Raw genomic sequence first — 13,407 nt, 5'->3', positions numbered from 1 at the left:
TGTCTTGTTATGCTGCAGTGTGTAAAACTTGCAGTGAAACCTGCCATAAGGAGCTGCTAAGAATTTCATTAGTTTGACTTTATAGGAGTTTCAGAGTCCCATGATACAGGCCCCTCTGACCTAACAAGGATAAAACTCTAGGGGAACATGAATCCTTGCCATTTTTTTTTTTTTTTGGAATCTTTGGAGCATGGAAAAATGGTCAGATGCAAAGACATGGATTTGCAGTGGCTTGTATAAGCCTAACCCCGGTGTTTACCCCCTTCCATCTGCCCCTGTTTACCCCAGACTGTGGCTCTGTATGTTAGGGGACAGGGGGACGTCCACACAAGCAGAAGGCAAGAGCGTGAGGTATCGGATTGGAACTCCTCCACCTGCCAAGAGAAGTAACTCTTCCTTTTATGAGCCAATTGAAATTCAGCTCACAGGCTATCCATTCTGTCAATGACAAGAGGAGTCAGGACAACCTTGCAACCCCCAACACTAATAACACTGTAATGGTCAGAGATAGATCACGCTGAACGCTCATAGTTAGAGCAGGTCTTCGGCCTCCCATAAGTGTTTATTGCAGACAATTTTTGCCTTCATTTGTTTAGAGCAGATGCATGCCTGGGTACACCTGCGGTCGATCGTAATAGTTTTCACTCCGGCGGCGGACTGACAAATGATCTGCAGTTTCTGCTGTTTGTTCAAAGAGCATCTGCCTGAAGACAACGCATACTACTGTATATGCTTAGAGAACCATTACACAGGGAACAGTCTGCTCTCGCTTTGTATGCATTAGGCCAGCTCTGACCTCTGACCCCTTGTGCTCCACTCGGTGGAATGACAGGTTCATTACCACCATCTGAATCAGAGGAATCATCAATCCTTGACAGGTGTCTTCCACACACTCTCCTCACTGCGCCTGTACGTATTTTTGAATCAACAGAAGTGGAAAAGATAATGGGGATTTAAACAAAGAACCGGCTTCCTCTGATGGACCCAGTTTCAGCAGCATGCAGCCCGCTCCTTGTCATGATGAGCACCGCCACTAAGGGGCAGTAGAGAGCCTGGAATGAAATGTATGTTTTGTTTTTGTTCTTAGTTTATACTCACAAATTTAGTTATATTCTAATGACTTAACGTTTGATAAGATATGCTTCTTTGATATTTTGATAATATACTTTTCAAATTAATCAATCCACGATGAAGATCATGGCTTTGATACAACTGTATCAACTAGTATTGGCAATACAGTAAATCTGACATTGCCTACCCTGCAAGAGCTGACCCTAGACGTTTCTAGGTTATCTTAGGAAAAAAATCAATACATGAGAAATCATTTTAAAAAAACAAATAATGGATGTTTCCTTTCTGATAACCACAAAAAAATCCATATGTAACTTCTAGTATATTTCCTTAAGTCCTCTAATTCTTTAAAACACTGCAGACATCACGAGAAAGAAATAACTTTAATCTATAGTGATATAGTGGCACCATTTTACCACATACACCATATGTTCCCATGTCACCACTATCGTAAATCTGACAGTGGTCTTATCTGTACTGGAGGCGGAGCGCATCCACACGGTAGGCGGCGTCAGTCCGGAGAACTACGTCCCTCTGAGCTCACTTCCGTCGGTTTGATTCGGATCACTGTTTCTCCCAGTCTCTCACGGCTTTTGTTCTCCCATTTCCATCCAGCCAGCGCAGCTGAAAAGACGGAGCCAGTCGGTGGGGAAAGCACAGACACGCCAAGCAGCGGACTCGTCTTACGCAGAAACGCCCGGTAGCCACATGCTAAGCGCCGTCTGCACAGAGGATACGCGGCACTCCGTAGTTACATAACTGGACTACTTTTTTTTTCTATTATTGTTGGGGTTTTTCACGCTTTTTTTGTTGCACCGAAACTGACTCTCCCCCTGTTAACTCAAAATGGAGAACGACGACAAATACCTCCCCGAGCTGCTGGCGGAGAAGGACAGCCTGGACTCGTCGTTTACGCACGCCATGAAACTTTTAAACGCAGGTAAAGTAGTGTAACACGGTGTTTATCTCCACTCTGGCCGTGCGGCTTATGTTCTGAGTTTTGAAAGGGGCCGCACACGGTTCGTGAACGCACCTTTAAACGCACACCTCCACGGTTTTGAGCGCCGTGTGTGTGCGGACGGGACGTGGACTGCCCCACTAACGGCAGCACTAACACTGAGGTGCCTTCACGGCTCAGTAATGAGCAGGTGTATGTGTGTCTATGTGTGTGTGTGATATGTGGGTGCATGTAGGAGTTAATTAAATGCTAGTTAATGACTAGTGTCTGAAATTCCACATAGCTTCCAGCTATCACAACACCACAGAAGGAGACACACTTTGAGTTATTCTTCCGAATAATTTCCGCTTCCTCTTGTGCAGCTGCGACGCGTCGGGTCTGTTTTCTTCCGTCCTGTGGGGCTTTGTGTCGAGTTTGAACTCGAAAACTGTGGCTCTTGTCGGTACAAACGGTCGTTTGTTTCCTGTTGAGCTCATTGTCTGGCACCAGCGTGGCGCAGCGGCTTGTAAATGCGCAGCCGGTAGCCGAGACCGGGGTCACCCCGCTACTTTTAAGCTGAGAGGCGGCGTGGGTATGGCGGCGGGGGGGACGGAGACCTTGCTGTCCCGGTGTGTGTCGGCCGGCTGCTGAAGTGTCCTTGAGCAAGAGACTGCAGACTTGGCAGCTCCGGGGCTGCTGTCTTGAAGCTGTGCTGGAGAGGGAGAAAAAAAAAAAGAAAAGGCTGCCTCTGGTATTCAGTTTTTTTTCCTGTGCTCGTCAAGCTAGCTTTGAAAACATGCCATATCCTGTTACTGAAATAGCTGTGTTAATTTGTAGAGGAAGCTGTATTACCGTCACAGAATATGATTTTTTTTAATGTAATATCAGTGATACTGTGGGGTGCTGTTTTAAAATGACAGCCATAAAGTCACTGCTGAGGACCACAGGTCTTCACAAGGCCATCACAGTCATAGCTAAGAAAATTAAATACACAAAACACCATTACAGCATTACAAATAGGCTACAAGCAGGAGTGCAGCCTCTTAGTTTTGTCTGTGTTGCTGGCCATGTGCTGTCCCAGTGGCTGAGAGTCATTTTCAAGCTAGTTCTTATTTGCTGCTCTGCTCAAGTATCTCAGGTTCTTCTGCTAATGATTAAGTTGCTCTCTCTGTCTAACAGGATGTGCAGAGTCCAGGCTGCATCCCTGAAAAAGAAAGTGAGAACGATGCAGAAAGACAAAGTGTGTCAGTGTTTGTAGTGGGTTCTCTCAGTAAAACATCTACTGAGGCTTCCCCCCCACCGATCTGCCGCTGGTAGACTGTGGTGCGGCTGACATGTTTGCACACAGCAGGCTCAGGGGTTGTCACGGCCAGTAGAGAGGAGGTGGTTTGAGAGGGTGCTGCTGGGTGCTACTGGTGCGGTGCCACAAGGAAGAGCTGACAGAAGCTGTAGGGAAGAGCTGGTTTCTGCTTCTCAAAATGTGGCAGAGCGTGCTGTAGTTTATCAGATCATAGTTTGAAAGGTTAAGAATTAGGGCTACAGCTAGAGATTATTTTGATTATTGATTAGTCTGACAATTATTTTCTCAGTTATGGGATACGATTTTTATTCTATGAATAGTGTAAAATGTTCAAAGATGTTCAGTTTACAGTGATGAAGCAGAGATGAGCAACAAATCCTCTCACTGAAGAAGCTGCAGCCAGAGAGCGTTTGTAGTTTTTAGCTTGAAAATGGCTGAAAGTTAATCATTTATATAAATAGTTGCCGTTTAATGGCTGAATTGTTAAACTCTAGCTCTTTTCAGTACATTGCCGATATCACTAAAAAGTGCTAAATGAAACACATTGTGTGCAACCATCTTTTACTCATCTGTAGGCAGTGCTGTTTGGCATTCACTTGATATTGATTTGGTGATTAGCGAGTCAAGAGGATTCAAGATGTCTGTGTTAAAATAGAAATGGACAAAAATAAGCCTGTAAAGTGAGCGTTCCTTTGAGACACATAGAACTGTAACTCTTAAGTATAACCTAGGTGTCTAAACATGTTAACTTTTCAGCTGATATAGCCCCTTTTTAACATGGACATCTCACCGGTTTTAACTGCAAATCACCAAAATCAGTGCACTTAAATCCCCCTCATGATTATAATGTACTTTGTCACTTTGAATCCTGTTTGACTGCGTGATCGTGTTGCCTGAAACAGTACCTCTCCCCTTCTAGAAATTGATAGAATCCAGAAAGGCGACACTAAAAAGGAGGCAGAAACATACCTGGACCTTTTCACAACAAAGAACATCAAACTTAAGGAACGAGTGCTCATACCTGTCAAACAGTACCCGAAGGTGAGCTTTCTTTGCCCCTCATTTTTTTGTTCTTCTTCCTCTTCTTCCTCTTCTTCTGTCCTCTTTTTCAGTGTGAACCCCTCTTGATTTAATTTACCCTGCAGCCAGGTTTCAATTATACAAAGCCATGGGGTTACTTGGAAGTCTCAAATTACTCCTCTCAACCTTGATCTTTAAGCTCCAGAGTATAATTACAGCTGATACCGGCCTGTTTTAAAACATCACTGAAAGGATCAAAATGTTAATATAACTATGGTTCTGATGGCTCTATACTTCAGGGGTATTCATACTGTTAAGTAGATTGGATCTCCTCTTCTGTTTGTGTTCAGCAAATATTTCCATTCAGAGTGAAGTCTTACTTTTCTCTATCATTCGAGGTTAGATTTATTTATCCAGATCAATCCAATCTGTAAGTGTGTGAGGGTATAATCTGTAAAATGCAACGCACTCATTGCTAGATGCACAACACGTAATTTACACGTTGTTACACGGTTTGCATCAGCTTGAGTCACCCATGGACATTATTGCGGCTCTCTGAACCATGTTGTGTAACTTTTATCCATTTACTTTTTGATGTTAACAAAACTTGATACCCCACACTCCTTTAATATATTTTTTTTCCAAGCAGTTCTAACAAGAATAAGATCTATAGAAGTTGCCCCCTCCCGAGCATCAGATCAATATGATGTAGGAGTCTGGTCTGTGGGGGTAAGACAGCCTTCTGATCTCCCAGACTTAGTTTTAATTTGTACATCAGGCCGCTGTGTCAGAGAATGACAGAGCTAATGAGCGTATTCAGATTACAAAAGCTACTTGTACAAATCCAGGAGGAATTGCGTCCTTGGGGGCAAGTTTTTGCCCAATGTGTTTGGCAGTGACAGCTAATTGTAGGACACATCAGTAAATATGTTGTTCAGAGATCGAGGCGGTAAAGATTGCAGCTTTTGATCACAAGTTGGTTCTGCCTCAGTGCTCGGATGATTGTAGTAAATAGTGACTGCCGGTATTACAGCCCTCAAGGGCTCCTATCGACCCTCTCTGGTAAATCTACTACTTAAGGCTGCAGTATGCACAACAGGACCCCTGCCAGTGATTGCTCCTTCACTCTCTTGGCATTAAACTCACCTCTGCTTTGATTGTCACGGTAATTTTGCTCTGCTTTGTTTTGTTATTAGTTCAATTTTGTGGGGAAGATTTTGGGACCTCAGGGCAATACAATCAAACGTCTTCAGGAAGAGACTGGAGCCAAGATCTCTGTGCTGGGCAAAGGATCCATGAGAGACAAATCCAAGGTACTGCACACACACACACACACACACACACACACACACACACACACACACACACACACACACACACACACACACACACACACACACACACACACACACACACACACACACACACACATCTGGTGTTACACACCTGTGAGAAGGGCACTTAAAGCCATAACACATCTGGCCTGCACTTGAGAGGAATGGCAGGCAGTGAGCCCAGATGGTGTCAAACTCGCAGGACAGCTCGGTCGAAGTTAAATGTGAAGCCAAGGGCATGCATGCACCACGCATCTGTTCCAGGAATCTTCAGGATAACCCACTAAACCTGTTATCTACCAGTCTGATGTGATTATTAAGTTATAGAAAGAAAGGGAATACCACGCATATACCAGGTGCCCTCTGTGCGAATAAAACACAGTTACTTCTTGCATAACTCGTTTCATTTCAGAGTTAGCTGTGTGCTCCTCTTTGACTCACCGGTACTCTTGTGCCCTTTCTTCAGGAGGAGGGGCTGAGGAAAGGCGGCGAGCCCAAGTACGCGCACTTGTCCATGGAGCTGCATGTATTCATCGAGGTGTTTGCCCCCGTGCCCGAGGCCTACCTGCGCATGGCACACGCCATGGAGGAGGTCAAGAAGTTCCTGTTTCCTGTGAGTATGACTTTGCTTTGGGCTTGTTTGTATCTCTTCGTCGTCTATTACAAAAATTATTTGCTGGCCTGCATGTACTGTGCTAGAGCAGCAATAATCTTTTCTTGCTGTCAATTAACATTTGATTATTGATTTAATTTATAATTTAGGTGATAAAATGTCAACAGTATTGACCAACATTCACTATCTTAATCATCCAAAATGATTAAGATAGTAGAAAACTTAAAATTGGAGAATGTTTGATATCTTTGCTTGAAAATGACTTAAAAGATTAGATGAATATCAAAGTCATTGCCACTTAACTTTCTGCTGGTTTGACCAATCAGTTAATGAACAGTTTCAGCACTAAATTTAACCCTAAAACTAAAGTCATACACATGTTTAGTCTGTAAAGTCACAGTTTTTCCAGGCATGTCAAAGTCTCAAATAACACAGTTCTCTTGTTACAGTTTCAGTTTACCGACAGAACATAACACCATGTCATACTCAAAGTCACACGACATCAACAAGTCTAATTGCTGAGATTATGAGAACACTAGGGATCTCAGACAGAGAACCCAGCCAGAAAAAGTTGGAGGGACACAGCTGAAAGTGTTTTTGGGTATCAGACTGAGAACGTGCCTTTTAGAAGGCCGAGCAGTTGCAGTGTGCACGTTAGATAAAGCTCTGGGCGGCGACCCAGTAGCACTGCTGGAGGAGATGGACTGGGTGTTTACCTGGAGCAAACAGACCCAATAGCACAGGCACGTAAAGCAGTGATCTTAAGGAGAGGAATTCGGTCACTTTCACTGTGTCAGCAGAGTTACCCCTCCGTGTGGCTCGCCTGAATGTCTGTCCATCACTGTGTCTTTACCGCTGTCTCATTCTTCAGGGAGTGAGGAGAATCAGCCCGGAAATGTATAGCTCCTAGACAGATATGTGGGCATATTCACCCTGCGCGACCTGCACTCACTTTATTGGTTTTATGCTGAGAGGTTCTTGAGCGTGGGCCAACCCGGTCTGCTGTCAAGCTCAGCTGAAGCCCATAGTTCTCTAACAATGGCTCTTGCCAAAGCAGGCCAATAGGCCCGGGAGTTTGTGAGAAGCCTTCCATTTTTTTAATTAGTGTGGAGGGTTCTTCAGACGAAAGAATAATTTGGATCAGAGGTTCGATGAATTGGCTGATGAACCAGTTGCGGTGCTGGTTTTACCACGTGACGTAGAAAGCGAATAACACCTGCCGCTACAAGTTAAGGCTATAGTTTGTCAAACTCGATGTCCTTCATTTGGAAGCGGGACAGATTTTAATAAATGACTCAGCCTCTCAGAAAATAGGTGGATGTGATTTGTTGGAGAAATGTTTCCTGTGTTACCTGTACTTCTCAGGCATTCCAACTAAGACTGTGACAATTATTTTTTTATCCATTAATTAATCCAATTCTTTTAGATTAATCTGTATTTTCTGGTTAGTCCATTAATCCTTTGGTTTACTTGCCCATGAATAATAACTCTAATGTCTACCATTAATCTTGCAACCTTTTTGTTGAAGCATTTTCTAATAAAAATCCCTCCCAAAAAAAAAACAAAGTGCCTAGAATTAAAGGCATCTATCAGTAATACAAATGTCCACGACATAAAAAGTACAAACAAGATTTTAGGGTAACACAACAGATAAGGACACAACGACCCCGAGGTGCTGGCTGCCAACCAACAATCAAGACAGCACTCACTGTACAGTGTTTCCCACAGGATGAGCATTTACTGCGCGCACAGAGACTCATGCAGTTCAGAGGGGGAGAGCGTAGCCCGGGTTATTTTCTGTATCCTCAATTTACAGATGTTCCCTAAATGCCTCACATGCTGTGGAGAGTTGGAGCCGCCATAATTGGATGAACATAAACGGTGCGACGCGTTGACACATTCCACGCAAATCGATTGCTTCAACGCAGTCTTCCTCATCCTTTTTATATCAGTGTACCTGTAAGTCTCTTTACGTAAAGGGTAAAGCGGCATGTGACTGATTTGCGTGGCTTGTTATTTCTCAGCGCTGACACTTTTTAAAAATATTAACCATAGAATGTAATGTCTAAAAAGAACCTCATTAATCGAAATACCTTGATGGGTAAAGACTTGTCACCTCACTGCCTTGTTAAATGCAGTGGCAGTCCCACTGCTCCTGGCCTGAGATGAATTTCTAATCAGTCAAATGGCTTGTGTTTTCCTGCTTTTGCTGCAGATAAATTGAAAGCTGCAGCATGCAGCGCATATTCTAGTATCTGCCTTTTTATTCCTTCTTTTTTTTTCCCACCACCATTAGAGCTCTGTCACTATTCCAGTCCAGGGGCTGATTTATGAAAAAGAATTGATTGGGTCACAGTGCAGCTCTTGTGATTGCTCCCCGAAGAAAGGCGGCGGATTGTGTTGCGGGATTTGTGCTGCTCAGACAGGCAGCCGCACTAATCCAGCCCAACTTATTGTTTTTGCGGACAGAATAAGGTAACCTGATGATGCGGTCGTAGCAGACTTGTCAAGAAGTGCAGGGAGAAGTGATTTACATTTTATGCATGATGGAGAGGCACAGGAAGGCACGGAGTGTGGATGGATGCTTTCCAACCTCCCACATCCACGACCCCCCTCTCTCCTCACACTCTGAGTCACTGGCACTGAGGCTTTTTCTTCCACTTGCTCTGTTAGCCATTAGGGGGATGCAGAGTTTTCAGCAGCTCTGTAATTGTGTTTCACTCTTTTATTCATCACATCTTCTTCCACTCTTTTTCATCTGTGTGGCTTCACTTTTCCCATGTCATGTGTTCTCTTTTCTCACCCTCTCTCTCCACTTTGTATTTTCTTTTTTCTGTGTGTGTGTGTGTGTGTGTGTGTGTATGTGTATGCGTATGCGTGTGTGTTTGTGTGTGTGCAGGATATGATGGATGATATCTGCCAAGAGCAGTTCATGGAGATGAGCTACCTGAACGGAGGCCAGGAGCACGGAGCCCGGAGCCGAGGGGGCATGCCGGTCAGGGGCCGCGGAGTCCCCCCTGCTGGAGCACACAGGTGAGGAGATGCACGTGCATACGTACAGAGGATTTCTCATATAACAGCTGCTGGGTCGCTGAGGTAATACAAAGACGCTGCTGTTCATTTACTGTTATATCTATGTATCAATGAAAGTGCTGAGCAAGGCCGGACGTAGCATCATATTTACTCCTTTTTCTTTAACTGTGTAGATTTTGTGTATTCATGTGCAGACAGTTTTGGGAAATGGGTAAGCATTTTTTTATTTGACAGATGATACTGAAGAGAATACAGTACACATTGTACGTTGCCTATAAACCTGTGAGTGAAAGGAATATAAAGGGATCTGTTCATGCTTGTTGAAAATGTGAAAAGGACTTATAGTATTTTAAGTTTATTGTTCATGTCTACACGGTACATACTGTATGTCACTGGAGCTAGATGCTAGTTTGCATAGCTTAGCATAGAGACTGGAAACAAGGGGAAACAGCTAGCATGGCTTTACCAGCACCTTTAAAGCTCACAAATAAGCACATTATGTAAACAGACAATTTGTATACATATTAACATATTAATTAGTGAGCTTTAAAGGTGCTAGGCTAGCTGTTTTCAGTGTTTATGCTGAGCTATGATAACTGAATGCTGTAGCTACACCTAGTCTGTTTCACCTTTATGCTAAGCCAAGTGGCCGCTGGCTGTAGCTTCATACTTAGCGTACAGATATGAGAGTGGTGTCCATCTTCTCAACTGACTTTTGTCCAGAATCTGAACCACACACACACACACACATATGTATGTATGTATTTTTTTTTTTTTCGCACAGTGTGCTTTAGGTAGAAGAGTACAGTAATAACTTGACATTTTTTCCCCCAGGGGTAGGGGAATGCCTCCTCGCGGCGCTGCTGCCAGAGGAGGTGTGACTCGAGGCGGCCCAGCCAGAGGTGGTGGCGTGAGGGGTGGCCCAGGAGGGCGAGGAGGGCCCCCTGCAGCACCCACCAGGGGAGCTGCGGCACCCCGTGCCAGGCCCCCAGCTGCCGGGCCACCTCAGAGGATGGCGCCTCCACCCCCCCACCAGCACACCCCCGCTGCAGCACCTGAGAGCTACGATGAATATGTAAGTACAGCTGCTGGTGGAGGGTAGGTTTCATTTATCCATTTAGTTTGTATGTGGATGTCTGCAGCACAATTATATTATAGATTCTTATTATCATTATTATTGTGCAGACAAGTAAAAGAGCTTTTTCTGCTTTAATTTTGAAAAGGCAGACAACAGAAGTGATTGGATCCATAGGGAATATGTACTGGAACAGCCAACAGACAGGTTTTCCTGTCAGTATGTGATGCTCTGAGGTTTGATGTAGCTTATTCTGACCTTCCCATCATGCGTCTCCTCTGAATGAGATTGTTTTGGGCGCCCTGTTAGCTGCTTGTCCATCATCACAAGAATAAATGATTTCAGATGCTCGAAACATAAGGGGAGCGTGTCTGCTTTAGTACAAGTGTAGTACTTTGGGGACATCTTGACATTCATGATTCATGAACAAGCCTGTCCTTAAATTTCACTCTGTTTCTCTGTTTCCTTCCCTCTTCAGGGCTACGATGAGAGCTACACAGACACGGCCTACGAGTCATACGACAGCTATTACAGTCAGCCGCAGGCGTGAGTGAATCAGACGTCTCTTTGGTTTTCACCTGCTTCTCACAAAGAGCACACACATCGCCTAGTTGCTAGTTTCACTCGAGATGGGATTTGAGAGCAACAGAAATACTTTTAAGCCACTCTGCACAAATACAGCGTTGATGGCACTTCATGTTTCATGGCAGTGTTGTTTAGGAGAACCAACCGGGACTCAGTTGTTCCATGCTAAAGAGCCAAGCTTTGATCTTATTCGTGGAAGCCAATTATCCCCCAAGACCTTACAGTCAGCAGCTACGTTTTCCAAAGATTAAAAGTGATTTTTCTTCTTCTCCCCTTGTCTTTGACCATCAGAGAGCCAGAATACTATGACTATGGACACGGAGAGACCACAGACTCATACGATTCATATGGTAAGGAAAAACTTTACTCACTGTCCACACAGATGACCCAATGTATGCTGTAAATACTGTTTATATATTGGAGAAAGTTTACTTTTTTGGTCACCTGCCAGAAGGGCTACCAGATTTTAGCGGTAACTCCAAACGTACCCTGTGGAGCTTTTGACCGCTAGTAGTCTTTCAGTCCTCTTGCAAAGCAGAGTTCTGCTAAAGCTGAAGCTTCTCAGCTTTGTGCCAGTGTCTTTGTTAGTAACGTGATTTGTGGGTCATGTAGCTTTTTCTATTCCTCAACGTCAACAAGGAGTCTCTTCTCCATTGTACACTGGGACACATAGACAGCAACAGAGATAGCATGAGGTGAAGGGAAGACCAGTGACTACGGGAACCAGGAAGTACAAAACAGCTCTTTCTATAGTAAGAATTGAAGTGTTGCAGGGCAGCGTACATCTAGCTGCCGCCAGTGTCTGGGTCGTATGTAGAAAGTAAAAAGCGGCTGCCATTCAGCCGTGGTGTGTTTTGGCCTTAAATGTTTTATGTTTTTCCACAATGTTTGTGAGGAATGTTTTGTTTTTGTGGGAAACACTGAATGTAAACGTGAATTTGTTTACAAAAAAAGAGGTTAGCTTTAAAGTTTGCTAGCCAATTTTTGTACTAAATATTGAGGTGGTTTGGATCCATGTCGGTTCATATGTGTTTTTATTTTTATTTTTTCTGTGTCCTCTCCAGGCCAGGACGACTGGAACGGGACCCAGCAGTTAGGTCCAGGGAAGGCCCCACCCACCTCCAGAGGTGCCAAGGCAGGTTACCGGGACCACCCATACCGACAGTACTGAAGCGGACTCGCCTCCCTTAAAGTGTCGCCCTGAGTACCACCTGTCTACCATGGCAGCTCTTGCTTTAAGCACCCCGACAAAAGTAATTGTCCGTTTTGTCTTTGGTTTGGTCTTTTCCTACACCGGACTTTATATGAGAGAACAAATTGGGAACTGAAAATCGGAACTGGTTTTTGAGATTTGACCGCGAACCCCCCTCCCCCACACCCCTACTTTGTCACACCAACCATCCACCTAACCAACCAACCCCACCCATCCATCCAACCAACCAAAGCGGCTTTTAGATGGGTTAGAGAGGAGAAGTTGACGTCCTTGACCTTTTTTGTTCTTTTTCATTTGAATTTTTGTTTATGTTGCTGTATTTTTCTTCTCTGACCCCTTTTTACCCCCCTCTGGCTTTTTTTGCATTGTTGATCATTAATTTTTTTACCTGTTTGGGAGTAATCGTTTCTAGTGGAAATAGTGGCTCATCACCCACTTGTTCAAGGAATCCATTTTAATTGTTTTTAAATACAAAGAATCTGTCGAGGGTCAGTTGCAGATTCCCATTTAGGCTACATTTCAAAATTCTGTTAATATAGCCAAATAAAAAGACCTTTAAAACTCTCAATTATGTAATATAGACAACAAAAAAAACAATCTTAAATTAAGTGAAGGTTAAAGAATCAATGTTAATGGAATCAGTACAATTCATTCTTGATGATGGTTTGTTTTTAAATAGTTCTAAAACGTTGTCCATTTAGACTTAGGCAGCAATATTTGTCATTGTACTTAGAGTTTTGAAATATAGCCCTAATAGACACTGTTGAGATGGACTGTCCTCATATCCTCAATTTGTTTTACATGTTAAAAATTAATTTTAAGACTCTGAAGACAAAATGTTTGTTTAATGAGAACACGGCTGAGAGATGGCCTCCTGTTATGCTAAAAAAAAAACAGTTCAGGTCTTCATTTTGTGATCTGATTCTCTATAAACTGCATGCACAAAGTACTCAAAGAAGGATTGGGACAAAAATCTCCACATGGGTCTTCTCTTTCTATAGAGAAGGGATCCTGCAGCTCAATCCGAACTATTGTACATATTTTAAAACATCCTAACTGTACTTATTCTGCCACTAGTATCTGTACCCTCTCCATAAAATGCATTATGCTACATGTGTAAGCTTGCCTAAATAGGTTACTAAATCTGTCCAAAAGATGTTTTGCAGCAGTTTGTCAATAAAGCTTAGTTTGTTTTTTATGAAACTTAACTTGCTTTATTTGTTTCC

General features: G+C 43.5%; 1 protein-coding gene across 1 annotated transcript; it reads left to right on the top strand.

Annotated features, from left to right (window-relative positions):
• The first annotated feature begins 1,621 nt into the window (after positions 1–1,621).
• Positions 1,622–13,136, top strand: khdrbs1b (KH domain containing, RNA binding, signal transduction associated 1b). The gene is made up of 9 exons (XM_041053112.1): positions 1,622–2,011; positions 4,228–4,349; positions 5,525–5,641; positions 6,129–6,275; positions 9,175–9,308; positions 10,143–10,383; positions 10,862–10,929; positions 11,260–11,318; positions 12,033–13,136. Exons 1-9 carry the CDS (start codon positions 1,918–1,920, stop codon positions 12,137–12,139), a joined length of 1,089 nt encoding a protein of 362 aa, XP_040909046.1. The 5' UTR covers positions 1,622–1,917; the 3' UTR covers positions 12,140–13,136.
• The last annotated feature ends 271 nt before the right edge of the window (positions 13,137–13,407 follow it).

Source organism: Toxotes jaculatrix, chromosome 13 (assembly GCF_017976425.1).
Source record: "Toxotes jaculatrix isolate fToxJac2 chromosome 13, fToxJac2.pri, whole genome shotgun sequence".
NCBI classification, from domain to species: domain Eukaryota; kingdom Metazoa; phylum Chordata; class Actinopteri; family Toxotidae; genus Toxotes; species Toxotes jaculatrix.
This window is presented reverse-complemented; position numbering and strand designations above follow the sequence as displayed.